The sequence below is a fragment of the Phyllostomus hastatus genome, unplaced genomic scaffold (genome assembly GCF_019186645.2).
Source record: "Phyllostomus hastatus isolate PE091 unplaced genomic scaffold, TTU_PhHast_1.1 phas_contig_210, whole genome shotgun sequence".
NCBI classification, from domain to species: domain Eukaryota; kingdom Metazoa; phylum Chordata; class Mammalia; order Chiroptera; family Phyllostomidae; genus Phyllostomus; species Phyllostomus hastatus.
In genome coordinates this window covers 35,254,438-35,277,395 of record NW_025333737.1, presented here as the reverse complement: position 1 = coordinate 35,277,395, position 22,958 = coordinate 35,254,438, and the positions used below count along the sequence as shown (strand labels likewise).

Below are 22,958 nucleotides of genomic sequence, written 5' to 3'. Positions count from 1 at the left end.
AGCACACCTTTTTATCCTCAGTCCCCGGCGCAGTGCCGGGCACACAGTAGGTGCTCAATAAAAGTGTGGTCGGCCTGCATGGGGTTGCTCGGTGGCCTCCCTGAGCCTCAGGGGTCTGTCTCCTCTGTAGTCGTCCCACGTCCTGCCAGCTCTCAGGGTGACCGTGGGAGCGGCTGGGACAGGGTGCGGAGGAGCTGCACGCAGGGTCACTGCAACTACAGGAGCCATGGTGGCCACTTGGCAGGGCCCGGGGGGCTGGCGCCTGGACTTGGGGGCACCGTGGAAGGAGCCCCAGTCTGGGCGAGGTCGGCAGGCCTGGGAAGTAAGCCAGACCCCAGGAAGCCTGGGAAGACAGGCCACGATGTTGCTCCGGCTTCCAGGAGCCTGGAGTTTCGTTCCCTGGAGGCTGCGTGTGGACCGGTGGGGGGTGGGGGTGGGGGTGTCCGTGACCCATCTGAGGTCGTGTGCAAAACTCTAGGTGTGTGTGATGTAGGCATGCGGGGTGCTGGGAAGAGTCTCCTTCGTTTAGCCTCTATTCCCAAACAGGTCACTGGCCCCCTATTAGGGGTTAAGAATCATTGTACTACATATTCATCTTATACAAAAATGAATCCTCACTGTCTCAGTCTGCGGCCTTAGGGCGAGGCCAGAGTGAGGCCGGCTTGTGGGGGGGGGGTCCCGGCCGGGGAGGGGAGGGGCCCCTACAGCAGGATGGAGCAGCTTGTGAGCTTCGGACCGCCGCCTCCGGCTCCCCAGCACACGGCACGTGGCTCTGGAGGGCCAGCCTTGTGCGCCCCTCACCCAGTCCCTCACGCACCGCACGAGCATTTAACGCGCTCCCGCGCCAGGGGCTGGGGAAGCCAGGGGAGGGCGAGGCACCGCCTGCTTGCGGCGGGGCAGGGAGCTGCAGAGTGGGCAGCACGCTCCTCAGGGGTGTGCCAGATGGCCCACCCCTTTCTCCTTTATTTATTTATTTTGTAAAGATTTTATTTACTTATTTGTAGAGAGAGGGGAAGGGAAGGAGAAAGAGAGGAAGAGAAACATCAATGTGTGGTTGCCTCTCATGCACCCCCAACAGGGCACCCAACCTGCAACCCAGGCATGTGCCCTGACTGGGAATCGAACCTGTGACCCTCTGGCCCACAGGCCCACGCTCAATCCACTGAGCTACACCAGCCAGGGCTCTACTTTATTTTTTAAAATCCTCACCTGAGGTTGTATTTACGGATTCCAGAGAGGAAGGAAGGAGAGAAAGAAAGGAAGGAGGGGGAGAGAGAGAGAGAGAGAGAGACAGCAATGTGGGAGAACATCCATCAGCTGCCTCCCCAGCTGGGGAGCCCTGACCAGGGATTGAACCTGCAACTCAGACATGTGCCCTGGCCGGGAATCGAACCCACGACCTTTCGGTGTACAGGCTGACACTCCAGCGGAGCCACACCAGCCAGGGCAATACTCCACAATCCCTGCACTTGACAATGTACGCCGCGTGCTGGTCGGGTGGCGCACGTTCCCGTGAGTAAACAAGTTACATGGTGGGGGATGTGGGATCGGAACAGCGTGGTGACCAGAGACCCGGTGTCCACCGCCCCGCCTAGATGTGGGGGACCGTCCCTGGGCCCCTCTCTCTCCAGGGCCAGCGGGTCGCCAGCAGACCTCTTTGGAAATGATGGCCCCCCAGCCTCTTACTTGGAATGTCTTCGAACGTGTAAGAAAGCTGAGTTGAAATACAGGTGAGGATCACCCATGTTTTCACCACCCGCAACCCAAGCAAGCGTGAACGTTTCACGCCGTCCACTTCATTCACACGCGTGTCACGTGTCTGCCTTTTCACTCGACACCGAGGCTGGGGCATTCATCTCTGCACGCTGCAGGCGTGCGCCTGGCCCGCACGCCGCCACGCCTCCGTCAGCACGCCTGTGACAACGAACCAGCGTGTCCTGCGTCTGGTCCACCCACACGAGCGTTCCCCACTTGTCCCCAAACTGTTACGTTTCCTCTCGACGTGGAGTCTGGTCCTGGTCACTGTGGCATTTCTCTCTCTCACTTGAAAGCACCCCCACCCCCTGGACACACACACACACGCTGACCTTCTAGAGGCCAGGTGGCCAGCAGAACACCCCACTGCCTGGATCCGCCTGACTGCTGCTTCCTCACAGCGTCACTGGACCGTGGACCGGCTCTGCCCGCCGGCTTCTGCTGGACGCTGCGGGTTGGGCCTGGAGTCTGGTCAGATTCGGGGAGGATGTTTTTGGGCGGGGAGCTCCCAGGCTGTGCTGAGAGCTTTACCGGGAGGCCGGGCAGCTGCCGCACCGGCGGCGATGACTGAGGAAGTGACCGCCGTCTGTCGTCGGGGTAGAAATACACTTCTCGCTTTGTGGGTAAGAAGTAATCTGGGGGGTAGGGGGTTGCTGCCTCGTCCCCCTGCCCGGGTCCCCACCCTTCCAAGGACGGGTTTGGGCATCCACTGTGGACACTGGCCTGGAGGGGTTCTGACATTGAAGAAAGGCGATTTTGCTTCTCTACATTTAATAGGTGTCCTTCCAATTTATAAAAAGAGGGGAAAAAGAGTTTCCCTTCATCCACAGGGGATGAACTCTGTGCCTTCAAAAATACAGGGGAGATGTTTCTCTTTTTTTGTTATAATTTTTAAAAAGTTATTATTACAAGCCCTGGCTGGCGTAGCTCAGTGGATTGAGTGCGGGCTGGGAACCAAAGCGTCACAGGTTCGATTCCCAGCCAGGGTACATGCCTGGGTTGCAGGCCATGACCCCCAGCAACCGCACACTGATGTTTCTCTCTCTCTCCTTTGCTCCCTCCCTTCCCTCTCTAAAAAGAAATAAAATCTTAAAAAAAAAAGTTATTACAAAAGCAACCCGAAAGATTAAAAAAAAACCATAAAAATTACCATCTTCACGTTAAAGCACCCAGTTCAACAGGGCTAAGTGTATTCACATTTTTGGGCAACAGATTCTGGAACTTTCTTGCCTTGCATGCTTTGTACTCGTGACACGGCCCCCCCGCCCCCTCCCCCAGCCCCTGGCTGACTGCTGCTCCCTTCGTCGTCTTCGTGAATCTCCCTCCGGTAGTGGAGGTACGTCACGTAAGTGGGGAGTCACACGGCGTTTGTCTTTTTGGGACTGAGCCCAGTGCCCTCCAGGCCCACTGTGCTGTAGCCCGTGTCCGGGTTTCCCTCCAAATGCCTCGTTTTGTGTGCCCGCCACCTGTCCCTGGCCCCTGGCCTGCTCCCTCCTGCTGGGTTTCGTGCTCGTGAACCATGCCACTCGAGACCCTGCTTTTCTGTGGGCCGATGGGTCACGGGGCAGTGCCAGCTCCCGCTCTCTGAGGCCTGCCAGCGTCCCCCACGGCAGTCGCAGCCTCCGCTTACTGCCGTCCCCACTGCCCACAATGACCTCCGCAGTGCCCTTGCGTTGCGGGGCAGGAGACCCCTGAAGAGACACTCTCAGGACTGTGGGGGCAGCTGCTCCTCTCCAGGGCTGCCAGGTCCCTCAGAGGAGGAGAGGGAGGGTCCTCTAGGGCCAAGTCCTGAGTGCTTGTGTGGGGACGAGTGGGACTCGGCTTTTTTACTTTGGGGGCGGCAGGTGCGGATTCACCGTAACGGCGCAGGTGCAACTTCAGGACACCTTTCTAGTCCCCGACACGCCCCATGGAAGCACCTCGGCTCTCCACAGCCCGGCCTCCTCCGTGACACGCACGCAGCCCTCCCGCCGGCGAGGGGAGGTGCCAGGGGGCAGGGAGGGCGAACTCGTTCCCTTCGGGCCAGCGGGGCTGGGAAAGCTGCCCTGGCCCCGAGGGGGGCACTGCCTGGGGCTGCTGTGGGGCGGAGATAACAGGCACAGGAAGGGTGCGGCGGCGGAGCCCTCCCCGGGGCCCGGCGCTCCCGTAAACAATAGCTGCCCCCAGCCAGGGCAGGAGGTGATTCATCCCCCTGGCTGCGCCGGGCCTGCCGGCCACGCTGGCTGGGCACCAAGCGACCAGCCCCAGCCCTTCTGGGGACTGGCGTGCAGAGCCCGGGTGTGCCCACGCCGTCAGGGAGGCCGGCGCTCCAAGGGAGCAGCGGCCTCAGCGCCTGTGGGCGAACTGGCTGGGTTTGGGGATCGGCACAGTGGACAGCAGGGACACGGGGTCTCACCCCCCTGGACAGCTGCCTGCCCACGCCAAGTGGCATGCCCTGGGCATGGCTACAGCACCTTCCTGGGCCACCTCCGGTCAACCCTGAGTAATAGTCCCAACCGATAAGTCCCAGACAGGGCCCCTGGGCTTTTACAACCGCCTGGAAAGACCGCAGGAGAGTCCAACGCTCGCGAGAGGCCCGGGTGTAAGAACACAGCACTTTTAATCGGGCGGCAGAGCCCGCGCGGTGCGAGCACACAGTCCACAGCGCCCCCTCCTCCGCGGCGACGTCCTTCTCTCGGCTGGAGCGCCGCGCAGAGGCTCCCCCCGGGGCGGCGTCCGGGCAGTGGGCCCGGCCCTGAAACACGCCACGCCGGCCGCCCGCGGCATCGGTCCCGGGGCTGCAGTCCGAGCGCGTCCTGGAGCCTGGAGCGGCCCCTCCCCCCGACGGGGGGGAAGCAGAATGTCCGAGCCTCCCCGAGTCACAGGGTCCCTCCGGTCACTGCTTGGCCTTCTTCACGATGGTGCCCACGGCAGAGATGACTGTGGTCTTGGAGCCGCTGGCGCTGGTGGTCACGGTGACGACAGCTGGCAGAGTGGCCGTGGTGGTGAGGATGGTGGGCTGGGCTATGGTCGTCACCGGGATGGCCGAGTCCCACTTGCTTTTTCTCTTTTGGGCATCTGGGAACACGGCAAGAGAGCGGTCAGGGCTGCGCCACGCCACGCAGTGACGCCCCTTTCCAGGAGGCCAGAGTGGCAGCTTGTGACCCAGGGAGCCCGCCCAGCCCCCCAGCTGGCAAACAATGTTGGGGCTCCGGTCCCCGTGGGGTCTGCCCCCCAACACGAGGCAGGGAAACCCATGGCAAAGCCGGCCCCTACCTGCAACTGCGGTGCTGGCCGTGGTGGTGGTGGTGGCCGTGGCATTGGTGGTGGTGCCTTTCTTGGTGCCCGTCACAAACTCAATCTGGCGGGGGGAGAGGGCAGAGAGTGAGACCTGGGCAGAGCAGGTGGCCCCATCTTCTTGCCAGCCACCTGCCCGTGGGGGCCAGGGGCTCGGCGCACACAAAGGAGGCGTTCAGAGCCGGCTCCGCTGGGGCCGTCCGGGGGAGGGGGAGGTGCCGGAGGGGCGTCTGCAGGGGATTCTCACTGCCCCGGAGAGAGCTGTCCGGACAGACACCGGGTGTCTCCTGCCGTCACCGGGCTTCTGCACGCGCCCGGGGACCCTGCCCGCCAGCACGGGGCACGGACAGAAGGGAGGAGGGGAATGCAGCCGAGGATAAGGACGAGAAAACCCGGTCACCCCCAGCAGCAGCCACCCGGGGCTGCCTGCGTGGCCCACTGCCCCCCCCACCCCCGCCTGGGGGTTGGGGGATGGGGATCCTGGAGGCTACAGCTGCTGCTGCTGCAGGAGGGCCAGGTCAAACCAGGGCTGGGAGGGCCACCCGCCCATCCGCCCTGAGCTTCTCTGAAAGATTCTGGTCAAAAAGCGCCTAGAGCACATTTGGGCTCATAGCTGCATTCCTGTCCCTGAAGGACCCACAGTGCTTGGGGAGAGGCGGAGCTCAGGGTCCTGAAGTGAGGGGTCACCGGGCTACCAGACAAGGGACCTACAAGAAAGCTCCGAGGAAGCCACTAAGGAAGGCACAGAACAGAGCGCCCTCAGGAGACACTTGCCTCCATGAGACATCCAGCAAGGCCACCGACAGCCTCAGGACAGAACGCCACCAGAGCTGACAGCTGGGGGGAGGATGTGAGCGCCACCACGCACAAGACCCCAGGAAACGGCAGGGACGCAGCTGAGACGAGCTGGAAACCCAGCAAGGCCCGTGCGCCACAAGGCACATGGAGGGCAGCCTGGGGGACACCCTCTGCAACGGGGCGGGCCGCGTGGGCCGCACACCCTCTGGGCTCGGCCAGCAGGGCCCTCGCACTCCAACGCCCGTCCTTTTCAGAAAACGAACGCTTCCCGTGGCTTACTTTGGTTCGCTCCTTCTTGGCCTTCTCCAGCTTGTCCATTTCAATCTTCTGGGCTTTGGCTACAGAGACGGGAGAAGCCGCTTCAGAAGCAGCCCTGAACAGCTCCCACGGTTTGGGCCGACGGACCCTAGCCCAGCTCGGGCCGCGTCCCTGCATCTCGTTCGATGCGCTGCGGCAGCCTCCGGGCCGGCAGGGCCTCAGGCGTAAAGGCCCGGGGCCGGGGGGCTGTGCGGCTCCCGTCCGGGGTGGGGGCTGAGGCCCCTGAGCCCCCGCTGCCCGCTGCCACGTGGGCGTACAGAAGGCCCAGGACGGGCTAGCTTCCCAGGGACCGTGAGAAGCCAGAATGAGGGATTTTCAGGTAGAATGTTGGCAACGAATTCAAATCAAAGCGAGACTGGCGTGGGCCAAACCAAACACACCCACAGGCCAGATGTGGTCCGGGGGCTGCTGGCTGAAGAACTGCCCCCTGGGGGCTCGCAGCCTTTGGAACTCCCACCCGTTTCCCCCGCGGGCCCCCCGGGAAAACACCGCCCTGGTGCCGACCTCGGGACTCACGTCGCCCCGCCTGGGATGGCGCCCACACCTGCGGGGCGGGCCCCCGTGCACCGCCAAACCTTGGCCCGAACACGGTCTCCTCAGCTCCCACCCTGACCCGGTCCGGGCGCACCAGCCACCGCTGGGACCCCACCTGCCACCCTGGCTTCGCCGCCGTGTCATGAGCTCCCACGTAGGGGATGGGGCCCGTCTCGCTCGGGGCCGCACGCAGCTCCTCGGACCCGGGACCCGGTCTGACGCGGAGGAGGCCCCAGCGCTGGGCTGCCTGGTGACTGACTGGCACTAGGGACAGACAAGCAGGGGCAAGGACAGGTGGGCAGACGGACAGACAGATGGCTGCCTACCTAATGCCTCATAGTAGGAGTCCTCGGTCCAGCCGTGCGGGTCGAACATGTCCTGTGGAGAGAAAAAGGTCAGAGACGCAGTCGCTGAGGGCCTCTTTATCACGTGACAAGCAACCGAAAGCCCCAGGCCCCGCCCCCCAAGTCTTTCCAAGGGTCTTCCCGGCCAGGAGCCCCTGCCCCCGAGGGCCCTGGTCTGCAGCCAGCCGTCCCCAGGAAGGGAGGGCAGTGACCGCACAGGCTGCCCGGCGGGAGCTCGGCGAGTCCACGCTCAGGCCCTCGCACCAGGGACCCGGCGCCGGGCCCGTGGCCGCAGCCTCGTTCCTGCCCTCTTCCACGCCAGCGGGCTCAGACAGCGGAGATGGGACTGTGCTCCCCGGCCGGCAAGGCCGCCCGCCACACGGCCCCTTCCACGGCTCCAGGCAAAACGCAGCAGAGCGAGCACGGGGCCCTGGGCGCCCCCCACCCCCATCCCCAGTCCTCGGCCTCCACGCGCGGGACGTGCCTTTGGGTAGTTGGTGCCGAGCTCATCGATCGCGCAGAACTGGATCAGCTTCTCGTAGATGCTGAAAGGAGAAAGCCGCCAGGCCCTGAGCCGGCCCGAGGCCCGTGGTCCTGGGTGGCCACCGCTTTTGCAAGACCAGAGCCATCCAGCTCCTGGGCTCAGGGGAAATCCGTGAGCCCGGCTGACTTGCTCTAAGCAAGCTCCCTGACCGGAGGGGGATCCTGCCCCCACTCTCGCGGGACGGGCTGCTTGCTGCCAGGGGCCGGGGCCGGTGCCTGCTGCCACCACACCAGACGCTCCCAGCTGCGCCACTCGCCCAGGCACTGGCTAGAGCCAGACCCCGACGCGGCTCTGTCCCTCAAGTCTGCCGCCCACCCCGAGTCGGTGACTTTTTACAGGCCAAAGAGCCCACAACGGTGGTCTAATCCGACCCCTCACTGCACAGACGGGGCGGCCGAGGCCTTGTGAGGCCCCGTGTTTGAGGGGCAGAGGGGGGAGGGGGACCCAGCAGCGTTTCCCTGTTCTAGCCCGGGCCTCCTGGCAGCCCCCCCGCACTTGGGGCCATGTCCGGCCTGGGCCTGAAACGGGGAGCTCCGGCCGGGGGAGCGGCCTGGCTCTCTCCTGGCCCCCTCCCTGCATGCGTCTGGGTCCCCAGCCCGAGGTCGGTGACTCAGCCTGCCCTGCAGACCGCGGGCACCTCACCTGGGGTTCCGGAACTCCTTCTTCCTCTGGATAATGTAGTTCATATCCATCCCCTCCTTTATCTTCCGCTCATAAAGCTTCTGGATCTTGTCCTACGGAGGACAGAAGGGCACTCATGACCCCCCAATCCCAGCCTGTGGTCACGTGTGTGTGCTGTGTGGACCCAGGAGACCCAGAGCCACGGGAAGCCCTGCTCCAGCTTCCTCCCTCCACCCCGCCTCTGACCAGCGCGGAGCGCAAGGTGAGCGAGACCAGCCTGTTTGCGTTTTGCTTCCCCCGGCTCCCTCCGGATGGCCGGGAGCGTGCGCGGTATAAGGTTCAAGGCTGGGAAGCCACGGAGAAGACCGTGGGGGGGGACCCCCCCGCCTGTCCACCAGCTCCTGCATCACCCGAAGAGGGGTTCCAGGCACCAGCAGTGGCGGGCAGGGGCTGACGGCTGGTTTTACACAGCAACACGGGGTGAGTCCTCAGCGGGAGACCCCGAGGGCTGGGTCCTTTCCCTAGAATGTCCTCTGGGGGGAGGTTCACGGTGGCCAGTCCCCACCACTTTATTAAGAGGCACCGCCAGGGGTCAAGAGCTCAGCTGTCCCTTGAGACGAGGTGGGGGGCGGGCAGGGGCGGAAGTCCCATGGGTGCCCTTTGGGAACATCAGGAGAGGTGTCCACTCTCTCTGTTGGAAAGCCCACGTTATTGCCCAGACTGGCCGGAGGAAGCGCCGAGTCACAGAGATGGGCCTGTGACGCGTTTACCAGGGGAGGGAGAAGCCGAGAGGGACAGCCCTGCACGTACGGCCACGGTGCCAGAGGGAGGGAGGGAGGCCGGACGGAGAAGGGGACCGCGCACGGAGGCAGCCCAGTGCCTCGCGGAGACTTTCTGTGTCTCCTGGGCCAGCGCGTGGGCCCCCCCCGCCGCGCTGAACAGAAAGGCGTGCTGTTCCGTGTTTCCTGCCGTCACGAGGAGCGGAGAAGGAGCAGTGCTCTGAACCCGAAGGCGGGGCCGCGGGCTGTCCCTGCCGGCACACGGCTAGACTGTCCTCACAGGCCGGGACTTGCCGCCCAGCATGGAGGCTACACTGGGCCGGGGGGTGGCGGGCTGAGGGCTGGTGACTCAGCCAAGGGAGGAGACTTCCGGAAAAGGAAGAGAGTCTTCGCTGCGCCCGAAGCCCCAGCCCACCGCATTCCATGGCCCCGGGCCCCTTAGTCACCCGTCCACCAGGGTGGTGCCACGGGCTGCGGTGTGGCCGGAGGCCCCAGCAGAATCTGCGGGATCAAAGGCGGAGCGGAAAGACCGGATGCCTCCGCGGGGCAGCTGTGGGGGTCCGCCCTGTTCTCCCCCACGAGGTCCCACTCACAGGGGACCAGCACAGGGACCAGCAACAACCCCAGAGGATGAAAAGGCGCAAAGGCCAGCTGTCCCCGGAGGGCCGCTCCCACGGGCGCAGCCGCGCTCCATGCTCCGCTTCCTTGGGATTCCGACCGCAGGTCGGGCCTGTGTGAAGCTGTACCACCCAAGCGAGGGAGCGGGTATTTCCAGAACACGACAATAGGAATTTTACGCATAAAAATGCTTGTGCTTTGTACTCTAAAGTTTCTTTCACATCCTGGTGGTCCCTAGTTTTCTCGGCAAAGCTCCTTCCGAGATGCTCCCTCGGGCTCAGCGGGGCTGCACAGAAAGGCACGCCACCTCTCCTCCTGGACCCAGGAGCTCCGGCGCCCGGGCGGGGCCCTGGGGAGGCAGCACTGGGGGACGCGGCGGAGCGGGCGGCGGTGCGGAGCTGGCTCCTGGCAGAGTGCTCAGGGGGCCACCAGGACCGCAGGCTCCTCCCGCCTGCGCTGCTTCTCCGGCAGAAGCCTCTTTTAGCAGTCGGCCCGAATCGGGCCCCCGGGCCCAGGCCTCTCGCCGGCACAGCCTCCGCGGTCAGCTCCGTGCTTACCTGTAAGTGATTCGAACACCTGCCAGCGGGCTCAGGCGGGATCTTGATTTCGTCGGGCGACATGTTCCGGACCCTCTCAGAAAAGGAGGCTGTTGAGAGAGCGGAGGAGGGTTCTGTAGGGAGGTGGGGGTTGCACGGACAAGGGGGAAGCAAGCACCAGTGTTCTCAGGGAGGGACCAATGCCACGGAAGTGTCCCCAACAGCCTCTCTCGGCGGGCAGCGTCGCCGCAGCTGAGACGGCACGGCCGGACAGAGCCAGCACGTGCCGCCGGGGGAAGGAACGTCGGGGCAGAGAGGTACCAGTGTAAAGAGAACAGGCCGCGGCGTCACGGCGGTAACTCTCCCGGAAGGAGCTGGCCGGGGGCACTGGTGTGTGGCAGGTGGGAGGGGAGCGGCCGCCACCTGCAGCACCTGCCAGCGTTCGCACTGGGAGTTCTGCCGTGGCCACCGTCAGGCTGCCCGCAGGAAGCCGCTGACCCAGGCTGGGGGGAGGGGTGCACGCTGGCTGCCAGCGCGAGCCACCCCCCGACTCCAGCCCCCCACGGGTCGTGCCCCTAACCACCCTCCCAGGGCTCTGGAAACTCAGAATAGCTTGGGGCCGCCCTCTCATCCCAAGGCAGAGGAGAAACAGGGCGCAGGGCTCCCTAGGCTTGGGGGCTCAAACCTTTCAAAGCTGCCTTGTGCATAAATGACACTTTAAAAATTACCTGTTAAGATTAGCTAAGGGCCTTAAAAAATAGTAATAAAATAAACCAATCGGCCTCTTTTGGTCCACCTCGTTCTTGGGAACAAAAGGCCTGACTCTGATGTGGAGAACCACAGCGTCCACGGGACCGTTCCCTCGGAGACCTGCCAGCGCCCGCCCCCCAGGCGTCTCCCCCGCCCCCCGCCCACCCTCGCCCTGTGCTCCGGGCACCCCGCGAACGGAGTCATGCCCTGGATCGCTGCGACAATGCACTGCTTGTTGTGCGCTCTGCCCTGCCCTTGAAAACCTTCCCCCGTGAAAGGGGCCATACAACGAGCAAAGAGCAGGCGGAACGGGGTGGGGCAGCGTGGAGGGAAAGAATGAGCAAACCAGCGCCAACAACACGCAGCGGGTGCCTCCTGGGTGCTCACTGTGGGCCGGGCCCCGGGCCCCTGGGCGGCTGCGGGGAGGGCCCGGCACAGCCTCCCCTCCCCCTTTCCCACGGCGGGGTCAATGTTTGCAGAGAAGGTGCTTCCGTCCCCACCTCTGCGGCGAAGAACTCGGCACTGCGCACGGTCGAGGGTGCGGCTCCCGGCTTCACCAGTCTCCGCCGTGCGTGCCGACCAAGCCCACGCCCACCGCCAGTGCTGAGGCTGGGCCCGGCGCAGGGCGGGGCGTCCCAGCCTGGCCCACGGGCCGGCTCTCCCAGTGTGTCCGTGAACCTGCCCAGGTGGGCCCAGAACACAGCACTGGAGCTGCCCCTCTGGCTGAGGACGAGGGGGCCGGGACCGGGTGTCTGTGGGCGGGAGACAGCAGCGCGGCCTGGGAGCACTTCCCACCAGGGGGCTACGTGCTTCTCTGCCCAGCACCCTCCTTCTGTCTCCTCCTGACCCCCGCAGCAAGGGGGACACCCAGCTCTGGCTGGAGTTTAATCCGGTTCTGACTTCCTCCTCACCCCCCCCCCCCCGCCCCGGGAGAAACAGGAGTTCAAGGGTGGAGACTCGGGCAGGCTGCAGCGGGGAGCTGAGAGCGGAACGTGCTGGGGTGAGCCGGTCCGCCCGCTGCAGGGGCACCCGCGACCCAGGCGAGCAGGCCCGGGCGGGCTTCGGCGCACAGTGGGGAGGGTCCGCTCTTCCAAGGGGCGGAGAGTGTATGTGAGCACGTGACCCAGAGACAAAGAACGCCCTTTGGCATTTGCCAGGAAAGCCTTTTGGAAAAACAGGGTGTGACTGCATTGCTATGGCAACCCAACCACACTGGGGCTGAAAGGGGACACAGTATGCTGGGGGTAGGGGAGAGCGCCTGTTAGGACAGAGCATTCCTAGAAGTAGCTGGCAAACGAAGGGACGCACTCAGGAAGCTGGACAAAAGTTCACCCCGTGGATCTCAGGAGCAACCTGTCAGTGACCCATCCCGAAGTCCCAGGGCCAGTCTGCGGGAGGAGCCGCCAGACCCACACGCGTGGTTGTGTGAGCAGCCACAGGCCCCCAGCAGTCTTCCCAGGACGGACACTGAGAAACGCCGCCCAGGGCCCCGGGGGAGCCGTGTCTGGGGCTCCTCTGGGGTCCACTGGGATGGCCTGGGAGGGCGGCCACGCTGGGGACCCGAGAGGCCCACGGTCTACGTGACTCCCCCCCGTGCACGCCCCGGTCAGGAAGCGGCAATGGTGCCCACGGCCGCCGGGAACCTCTCTAGCAGGAGGCAGTGGGGTGTCTCTAGGTCACACGAGACACAGAGAACCCAACTGGATCCCTAACCCGCGGCCACTGTGCCTGGCACGCCTGCGTGGCATCGGTGGGCGCCCGGAGGGCACGGACAGAGTGTGCCCGAGGGCTGGAGAAACCTGCAGGTCGGCCCCCCGCTTTCATCTGCCCCATGTCGCCCGCGCTGTCCACACAGAGGAAGCGCTTCCCAGCCCCGGGGACGGGGAGTGCCCCAGGCAGAGGGGCCGACCGCCGCGGCCGTGCGAGTGTGGGCCTCTCTGCTCAGCCGTTCCTTCCGCAGTGAGACGCGGCAACAGCAACCGAAGCCACGAGGCTTAAAGGCCTTCTGTCCCCCTGCAGGTGGACGGGGTGGAGCAGCGGTGCAACCCCGCAGGGAGGCAACAGCTCGCACTAAAGAGAAAGACGCTGCGCAGATGGATCTAAAACACAGCAAAGACGCTGCTGCCTCCATTTGCCCCAATGGTCCGACCGGGGACCACGGCGGCCCCCAAGGGGACCTGTGACCGTGTCGAGAAACACTTTTCATGGTCCGCGTGGGGCGGGCGGAGGTGGCCCGGCGCACACCCAGCCGGTGGAGACCCACGGTGCTGCTAAAACACCGCCCAGGGACAGGCCAGGCGCCCGCAGCAAAGCCCGGTCCAGCCCACACACGCCGACGGACAGTGCCGAGGGTGCGGAACCCCGGGGTGCCGACGTTCTGGAAAAGGCCCGACCACAGCGAGGAAGGACCGCCGACGCCCGGGGCCGGGGAAGCCCCCTGCGAGGGAGGGTCCGAGGGGCCCCGGGGGGTGACGGAGCTGCTCCCCATCACGGCCGCGGTGCGGGCTGCCATGGCTGCGGTCTCCGCCTGCACCCCTCCGGTGGCGCGCCTCAAACTGGCCAATCTTAGTGTGAGCTACACCCGAAGACGGCTGCGTTCACAAGGCGGCGAGAAGAGGAGGAGGAAGCTGGCCGCGGAAGCGCCGGGAGGATGTGGCGGAGGCCCACACCCGGCCCACCGCCTGCTGAGCACGTGCAGCGCTGCTGCGTGGCCTCGGGCTCCCGAGTGCGCGCCGTCGGACCCCGCCCCGCCCCCACAGACTTCAGAGACAGGCAGGGCGGGGAGGGGACAGGGGTCCCAGGGCTCCAGTCGGCCGCAGCCCGTGGGTCCCCCCCCAACCCCCTGGAGGCCGCGGGCGTCCTGGCAGGGAGGGCTGCCTCCTTTCTGGGCCGACGAAACCAGAAGACGCCCCTACACCGCCGTCTCCTGAAGAGCAGACCCCGAGGCCTGGGCGACATTCTGGTTTCGGTAGGACTGGGGAGACGCACACTCCGCCCATGAGAAAACTCGGGGGTAAAGGCAGGATCCCGCCGAGGGTCTGGGCCGCCCACTCGCTCCTCAGAAGACAGACATAAGGACACTTTCCAGTCCTCTCAGTGAAGAAACCCGGAGCGGGTCCCCGCCCTTCAGCCCCGGCGGCTGGGGAGCAGGGCCCCTGCCCTGGGGAGATTCCGCAGGCAGGGAGAGACGGTCCCAGCCGCCGCCGAGAGGGAGGGCCGGCCCCTCGGTGAGGCCCGGCCCGGGCCAGCGCTGGGGGGAGAGCAGTCACGACGTGCACGGCCACTTGGAAGGAGTGGGGATCGGGAAGCCCGGTTCCGCACAGCGCGGGGATGCCGTTTCCCAGCACCGGGACCGCCTGCCTTCCGGGCACCATGGGCCCCAGGCTCCAGCACCGGGGGGCATGGCCTCCTCGGGGACAGAGCCCAGTGCCAGGCGCGGCCACATGGGCCTCCGGAGCACACGGACATGCCAGCAGGGCGGGGCGGCGGGACACAGGACACGCTCAGGGCACCAGGGGGAGGAGCTCCCGGCTGAGTGGGCCCCGAGTCCCCCCGACGACACTGGCAGCCGACCAGAAGGCCCAATGCAACACACCACGACCGCCTTTCCAAGAAGAGCGGTTCCCAGGGTCACACCCAGACGCCACGGGAAACGCCACAGGCCCTGAGAGAGGGCAGGAGAGCCCAGGATCACGGCAGAGCAGCTGCCCTGGGGGGCGGGGGAGAAGCCCCCCAGCCCGCAGGCCCGCTCGTCCAGCGAGGCTCAGGAATGTGCCCCCTGGGTACTCACCGACTAACTCCTGCGGGTCCCGCTTCTCCACCTCGGGGTTGTCCTGCAAGAGACAAGCAGAGACACAGGCGGTGAGCCCGGTGCCCGACCACTCGGGACACTCGAGGGAGGACGACGGCGAGGGCGCTGCAAGGCGCCGGGGCGACAGCCGGGGCTCGGGGGCCTCCGGGACGCCCGCACCCCCGCTTCCTCCACCAGAGCGGCAGGGGCGCTCCAGCGGCCGCTCCAGCCACCGCCTGTCACCTGCACACCTGGACCCGCCCGGTGCCGTCCCCTGGGCCAGCCGCCCCGGACCACCGCGGCCCCGGCCCGCCACCGAGGAAGCAAGAGGTGGCTACTTTCTACCACAAAACACCAAAACTAAACACAAGCCTACCTATTCAAGGGAGGTTTTTCTTACTTTTAGTTTAAGCAAAAAAAAAAAAAGGAGACTTTATCACAGGGGTAGCCCACGGGACCCTGGAGCAGGCATGCAGTCGGATTTGATTATAACCGCCCCCCAACACACACACACCAGGGCCCGGCACGGCCCCGGCACGGAGGCACTCGCTCTGGCGCTCCTGGGCTCACCTCTCGGCGCCCCTTCCATTGGCTTTACGGCCTCTCCAGAGAGAAGCTCTCCGATGCTCACTGCAAACCGCCGCCCCCAACACCCGCTGCCGCTCGCCCTTCGGCCCCACAGCGTGTGGAGCCCTCACAGGGAAGGGTTCCCAGCAAATGTCTTTCTGGACTCGCTCTGCATTTCACTGCTGAGCAGAGGCTTCACCTGAACTGGCTCTACCTGGAGGGCGCGTCCCAGCCTCGGCACGGGGGCAGGCAGGCCTTTCCTGGCCTCTGTTGCCCCAAATGTACATCCTCCAGAGCGTGGCGGCTCCCCATTTCTGGGGACACTCGGCCCCTCGCACACGGGTCAGGGGGCCCGGAGTGCCACCACCTGCTGACGATCCGAGAGGCGGAGGTGGAGCCCCCGGGGAGTCCCTGGATCTCACGCCCTTTGGCCCTGGCCGGCGAGGGAGGAGGTCAGCCAGCAACAGCTGTGGACAAGGCCGGGGCGTGGACAGAGCTGTGGAGCTCGCCCCCCCCCCCCGCCCTCCCACGAGGAAATGTTACACCAAGGTACTGCGTCAGAAAGGGAGGTGAGGGAAGGTCACCCAAGCCCCTCCTACTCCATGGCTCCATGGTAAGTCACCTTAGCCCCCTTCCCCAAAAAGTCCCTCCAGATCGTGGGGCAGGCCCAAAGCCCTGCACTCTTCTGAACACTGTGGCTATTCATTCAGCCCGGGCCGGCACCACGTCCAGGCCAGGCTGCTTAGCAACCGGGCCCCTCTGCCACCTGCCCTCTGCCAATCAGGTGGGCAAAGAGGAGGCGGGCCTGGAGGGCTGCCACGCGGAATTCAGGTTGCTCATCAATCAGCTGCTCCATGGAGACTGCCGGTCCCCAGGGGCCTGTGACAGTCCCTTTGTGGCAGGGACTCTGGAGGAGGAAAGATTAGAGAGCGTGACGGTACCAGAATGTGCAACCATAAAGGGCCCGCAGAGCTCCCTCCAGGGGACGGCTTTGCGGGAGCTAACTGCGGGAAAGCACCAGTGCCTCCCGCCTCCCGTCCTGGGCCGGCTGCCTGGTCACGGGGAGCGCTGACCTGCTAACTGCTCAGAGGTCCTCCTCCTCTGGGGGCTGGTTCCCAAAGCCGGGGACAGGGCCGGCCCGCTCCCGCCCCAGGTGCAGAGCCGAGGAAGGAGGCAAGACATCTGCATGGGAACTGCTGGAATTCTAGAGTCTACTCCAGAGGCACAGGAAGTCACTCACCAAACGAGCAACTTCTCTTCAAAGGGGACGAGCTCACTGCAGGGGCGCCCTGGGTGGGGTAAAAGGCCCCGGGCCTCCCTGTGGCTGCTGGTAGCTTTTCTGCCCCCGGCAATGGTGGGGTGGGGGTGGGGGGGCGGGTGGTGGGAATCCCTGCATTTCACAACATCCTCGCCTGGCTTTGCTGAGGTGGCCTAGTCTTTCTTTTTTTGGCTTGGCTACTCATTCCCGCAAATTAATCATTGTACACATACCCCCCCCACATCAAAAAGATAAACTTGGTAGTTGGTTCTATTTGACCACTAGTTTTTGCTTTACACCCTCACAAGATGGGCACGTGTGGACACACACACGCACGAGTGCTGGGCGCACAGAGTGCACCCCGAGCCCCATGGACTCTTAACCCCAAACCCCGTGTCCCCAGGAGCAAGCCCCGCCCCAACTCCTCCGCAGTGGCACCCAGCTCCCCAGTCACCCCAAGCACAGGGCCGACCAAGGATGAGCACCCGACTGCAGGTGAGAGGAGAGTCTCCTCCTTAAGAGAGCCTCCCGGGTGAGGAGCCACGCCAGTCGGCACCCAGGAACCCGCACCTGGAGGGACTCGGGGGTCTGCGGCTGCTTGGTCCTCAGTGTGTGTCCCAGGCACCCGTGGGACTTCGGGGAATCGAGCCACGGGAGCCCGTGCCCCCTGGTGGCCACGCACCGTTATCATGTTTTGGAGTGTGATTCTTCTGCCCTGACGCGAGCACGCGGTGCTGACTCCTGGGTACATGTCTCTGTACCGAGGCGCCCCTGAGAAAGACCACCGACCACCCCCTGATCTTCTGGACCCTCCGGCAGCCTGACCCCACACCCTGCCCTGGGCACGAAGAGGAAAGGGCCTGCCCTGGCCGGGTGGCTTAGTGGGTTGGAGTGTGGTCTCACGCTCCGAAGGGCTGCGAGTCTGACCCCCAGTCAGGCTGTGGGTTTGACCTGGGTCAGGGCACGTGGGGGAGGCAACCGATCGATGTTTCTCCCTCACATCAGTGTTTCTCTCTCTCAAAAAAGATCAATGAGCATATCCTTGGGTGAGGAGGAAAAACAAAAAGGAAAGAGAAGGAGAAAGGCTTGCTTATGCCCAGGAGCGAAGGGCCCGAGGCCCCCCACCCGTGCTCTTCGGGCGGAGGCGGGCCGGGACTTGGGGCGAGGACGCAGGAAGCCCCGCAAGGAAGGAGAGTCGAGGCGTCTGTTGAGACGGGTGAGGACAGGTATCCAACACCCAGAAGACGCCTTCTAGAACCTTTTACCCTCAACTGTCCTTCAAGGTAAGTCCCAGCCAGTGGAACCAGCCTCAGGGCAGGACAGGACCCTGGGGTGGGGCGGGGCTGCCTGCACTGCAGGCCCCTCCTCCCGGGCAGCCCCGGCCGTTTGCTAGGGACTCAGGGCGGACAAGAACCCAGCGCCTGGCATGGCTATCTTGGAAGCCGGCCACGGCTGCACAAACATCTGACAAAATGTTTAGGATGGCAGCGCTGGGGAGGCAGAGGAAAGGTCCAGGCCGCCCAACCGCCGGCAGCTGGAGAGACCGGTCCGACGGAAGCGGCAGCGGGTGGACCCCGGCCCTTAAGGGGGGCAGCAGGGCGGCAGCGGGGAGACCCCGGTGAAGAGCGGGGGGGAACCACTCTTTCTTTTCTTCCTCCTCCCCAGGGGCAGTGTTTCCAAATGCACACGGGGACACGGCCTCGACTCGCCGGCACAGAGACACCAGTCTACACGGGCTGGACCCACTCCTTGGCCTCCGGGTGGATATTCTCAGCGGGTCAAAGCATGACCTCAGCCTGCAGAGTCACTCGGCACAGACCTGTACGCGTCAGCTGGGGGCGGGACCCACGCCCCGAGGCCTGGACACAGAGCACACGCCCTTTGGCCCTGGCAGGTGGAGGGAAGGGGAAAGCACAGCATGAGCCCTAGGAGAGCAACTCACCCAGCAGCTCTCTAGTTCAAGTCCAACTCAGACACAAGGGAAAACCCAACCAAACCCACAGCTTCCTAAGACGCAGAGAGAGACGACGGGGAAGGGAGGAGAGATCACTGAGCAGGTCAGAGGAACCCAACTTGGAGGCACGGCCTCCTCCTCTGGCTGTCCGCACCCCTCCAGGCACACACCCCCCACCCCGCCGGGGGCAGGGTCCCCTAAGGTGAAAGCCCCACCAACCAGGGCTCAATGGGGCCTCAGCTGGCTGCTGCGGACGCCCCCAGAGAGCGGGGGTGTGAGGTGGCCAAGTTCTGGTTCTCAGGCAGCTGCGTCTGAGACTTGTAAGAATGCAGCAGCCTGGCGGGGGCCTCTGACTCAGGAACCGCAGGGCCCGGGGTGCAGGTTGCCTGGCGGGGAACAGGGAAGTCCAGCCCTGCCGGGTGTGGCTCAGCGGTCGGGCGTCGCCCTGCTAACTGGAAGGTCGCTGGTTCGATTCCGGTCATGGCACCTGCCTGGGTGGCGGGCCAAGTCCCCAGGTGGGGGAGTGCAAGAGGCAGCCGATCAATGTTTCTCTCCCTCTCTTTCTCCCTCCCTCCCCCTCTCTCTAAAAATAAATAAAGTCTCAAAAAAGAGACGACCGGAGCGGAGGGAGGGAGCGGCAATAGCGCGGCCGCGTGGGCGTGAGGACCGAGTCCGCAGCAGAGAGGTGCCCGCAGAGGGGACGGACGTGGGTTTAGTGTTTAGAGCCCACGGCGCCTCACCAGCCCTCCTGGCACCCGCCCCACGGAGCGCGCTCCAGGGTCCAGGGTCCACCTGGAGGCAGAGCGGCACCGCCTCTGGCGGCTCGGTTCTCCCCGCCTCCCCAGCCCTGGGAGCACCGGGCACAGGGCAGGCGCTCTGCGCAGGGGGCAGCGGGCAGCCCCCTGCCCCGCAGAGCCAGGGGAGGAACGCCACGAACTGTACGTTTTCTGCTGAACGATGTGACCCGGCATCTGAAATGCAGGCGGCAGCGGTTGGCGGGGAGACCAGTGAAACACCACCTTCCAAACCTGACGCTCTCAGACCTGGGTCTGTCCGTTCAAGTGGTGAGAAATCCTCCTGAGGTCTCACTGGACAAGCGGAGCACCTACTTACTACTTAACAAGGAGCCTGAGCTGCGGCCCCAGGCCCCGGGGAGGCTCCCTTCCGCCTGCTCCTCCTGCAGGGCCCTGCCCTGCCCTTCCCGCTGCACCTCGCCCGGCCCACGCCTCCCTAGGAAGCCCCGTCCAGACTTCGGACCGGGCTCAAGGAAGCCTTCCTTCACCCCACCCTGCTGCACTGCACCGCACCCCACCCAGCCGGCCCGAGCTCTCCCGTCCCACTCCCTGCAGCGTCCCCAGCACTGGCGGCCAGCGCCCTGCCCGCTACAGGCGCTCAAACGGGGATCGCACACACAGCATGCGCACTCACGCCCACGTGCACACACCCACACTGCCCTTTCTGATGGCTGGGGGCTCAGCTCAGGGTTTCGCAGCCACCTCCAGCTACGGCGTTGGCCCCAGACTCCACACCCGTTCAAGTCCCCGGCTCTTTTCCGGGCGTGGACTCAAGACCGAAAGGGAGGCCGCGGCAGGGGAACTAGGAACGGGCAGGACCGGCAACGCAGGCTGACTCGGGGCGGGCAGAAGCAAGAAGGGGCACCAGTACTGAGCTGAAAACCCTTAAACCTAGCTTGCTACTCCTAACCCTAAGGCAAAAAGACGTAATTATTATACAGTTAGTTCACTTATTTACTCCACCAGTAATTTCTTCATGATTTATTATGGACAAGGCAATGGACAAACACTAGCAGTGTAATACAAACAAAACTCAGACTAGACATCTGGTCGGTGTGGCTCAGTGGACTGAGTTCCGGCCTGTGAACCAGAGGGTCGCCGGTTCGATTCCCAGTCAGGACACATGCCTGGGTTGCAAGCCAGGTCCCCTGGTGGGGGGTGCGTGAGAGGCAACCACACATTGATGTTTCTCTCCCTCTCCTTCTCCCTCCCTTCACCTCTAAAAATATAAATAAATAAAATCTTTAAACAACAAAAAAACCTCAGTCTAGGGGAATGGCCGCGGGTACGACGCTAACCACCTCAACGCGAGGTCCCCCGGGCCCTCCCGACACAGGACCCTGGTGCTCTGGGGGCGGCCGGGGCCCTGGGACGCCCTCCGGGAGACCCCGAACGCACAGTCGCAACAAGGTGTTGTGAGATGCACGTGTGTGAGTCACTTCACGCTGCCAGGACAGAAGCAATTCTGGAACTTCTGCCAACACCTCCCCCAGAATCAGACGGATGTGGTCTGACAGACGCGTTGGGGGCAGGGGCCGAGAACTGCCGTCACCCCAAGGCTCCGAGGAAGCCCCCGACCCCACGGCTGAGAGGGGACGGCCCCCATGGCAGGCGTGCCCGAAGCAGGCCGTTTCTCCCACGCACCCAGGAGAGCGCCGGAGAAACCCGTTCCCAGCCCGTTTCCTTCCAGCGCATCCTGTCAGCAGGACGGGCCCCCACCGTGGCACGCTGCCCGCCTGGGGATGGAAACATCCATTTAGCAGAAAAATGGCCGGAAGCTGGCGGGGCCCCTATGGATGCAACGGGCTCGCCTTCACCCCCAGCGTTCTGACGGGAAGGCTCAGCTCTCCAAGCCGAGAAGGTCTCTGCAGAAGAGGGTTAAACGGGCGGCTGCCAAGACAGACCGAGCCGGCTCTGGGCCTGGCCACAACTGCATGGCGCTGACCGCAGGGAGCCCGAGAGACTTCCACGGACACGCGAGGCCCTGGCTGGCACGTCTCCCAAGGGGAGGCGCTGTTCCCGGCTCTTCCGAAGGGGAACTCAGATTGAATTCGAGACCCTGGGAGATTCTGAGTCTCTTCAAAGCCGTGGAAGCGGTTCCGAGAAGGCCATTCCGCGCCTGCCTCTCCTCCCCAAGGGAGACGGTGTCGGGGTGGCTGTGCCGGGGTTCGGTGGTGGGGCCGGGCGAGCCCTTCCTTTTCTGAAAGGTTTTCCACAGAAACTGGCACTACGCTCCCAGCTGCATTTGGGGCTGTGGGGGGCTTGGAGCCAGGCAAGGACAAAGGAGACAGCTGTGTAAGGCTGAGGACGGCAAAACGAAGTCTCAGGCACACTCGACATGGCCACCAAGTTACAAAAGCTTATCCTGCCTGAGAGGTCAGCCACCAAGCTGAGGTGTCAGGCTGACATCGGGGCAAATGTGGCTGCAATGACAGAGACCCAGGGGTGTGAAAAGCAAACTGGTCATCACCCACCCACCGGCAGGAAGAGGGTTCATTATCTAAGGGCCAGGGGGAGTGCCAGGGTCTCTAAGGCGCAGCTTAGGAAACCTTTTCCCTGACTCCCAAGTTGGGAACACAGATGAGCAAAATCCCACGGGACCCAGACACCACACAGCAGCAGTTCAAGGGCCAGGGGTTCAAGCTCAGAAGGGACTTCTGGTCCAGGCGGCCGAGCAGGCAGGCCCCGGCTGCAGGTGCACAGCGGGCCCACCTTCGGAGACGGAGTGGTCTCCACGGAGGCACCTGTTACCACGGAAGAACCTCATCGTGTAACTTCGAATCTGTATTCCACTACCAGCCTACAGACGACTGTGACCGCGCCTCATATAAATCCTCTAATTATTTTGCGATTTACATAATATAGGGAACTATACTGTATTCCATATTCTGTGTTAAAAAGCATTAATGCTGTCAAAGATAAGCATTTAAAAATGTTTGAAAACAACACAAAAATGAAAAACACAGAACAAAGAGGGTTCCCTGAGGACAGAGAGCTTGCCTTCCGCATCATATAATTTCAGAAAGACAGGTCCCGGCGGGGGAGGAGGGCCGGCCACACCTCGGTGAGCAATGTGCGGCATCTGGGCCCAGCGGGCGGCCAGTGTGTCGGGGCTTGCAGGGCCGCTGCGTGGGCGGGCGGCTGGGCCTGCGGCGGCTCCCTCGCGGCTACAGGGCCGGGTGGGAGCGGTGGGGCTTCTGGGAGTCTGAGCTCCACCTGGCTTGGGGCCAGCGCGGTCAAGAAGGCGCTGCTGGATGCGGGGGAGCCACCGGGGGGATCAGAGGGAGAATGACGGTCACTGGTCCCCTCTGCACGTGAACACCCCTTCCAGCCCTGACACGGTTTCTACCGGCAGTGCCCAGCTTAGGAGGCAGCCGGGCCTTCTCTGGAAGATGACGAGAGCCAGGACCTCCCTTGGATTTCTTTCGATCTGAACAGCAAAAGGACACGTCTGCAGCCTCTGTCAGACCTCTGTCCTTCTGTCTGCTGCTCCGATCAGGCCACACCCAGACAGACCCGCAGACCCTGGCCGGGGTCGGGGGGTGGGGGGGTGGGTTCTCCCCAGCATGGACCCCACCCCCCACCCCGTGTCTCCCAGCTCCACACGGGCAACCCTAGCCCTGTAAAAGGCGAGTCTCGAGAAGGCAGGCCACTTGGCCCATTTATTTTGGTGGGAGAAAGGAAATGCCAAACGTTCAGGAGGCTTGGGCATTCTCCACAGT

General features: G+C 64.3%; 1 protein-coding gene across 1 annotated transcript in view; it reads right to left on the bottom strand.

The window, feature by feature from the left end:
- Window positions 1-4,335: 4,335 nt before the first annotated feature.
- The window catches only part of LOC123817661 (SAP30 binding protein), a 31,548-nt gene continuing 12,925 nt past the window's right edge, over window positions 4,336-22,958 (bottom strand). Inside the window, exons 4-11 of the mRNA XM_045837468.1 lie at window positions 14,664-14,706; window positions 10,145-10,233; window positions 8,212-8,303; window positions 7,510-7,570; window positions 7,008-7,059; window positions 6,109-6,167; window positions 5,011-5,095; window positions 4,336-4,812 (exon numbers count right to left, since the gene is read on the bottom strand). Coding sequence (XP_045693424.1) covers window positions 4,631-4,812; window positions 5,011-5,095; window positions 6,109-6,167; window positions 7,008-7,059; window positions 7,510-7,570; window positions 8,212-8,303; window positions 10,145-10,233; window positions 14,664-14,706 — 663 coding nt within the window. The 3' untranslated portion in view covers window positions 4,336-4,630. The remainder of the gene's footprint in view (window positions 4,813-5,010; window positions 5,096-6,108; window positions 6,168-7,007; window positions 7,060-7,509; window positions 7,571-8,211; window positions 8,304-10,144; window positions 10,234-14,663; window positions 14,707-22,958) is intronic.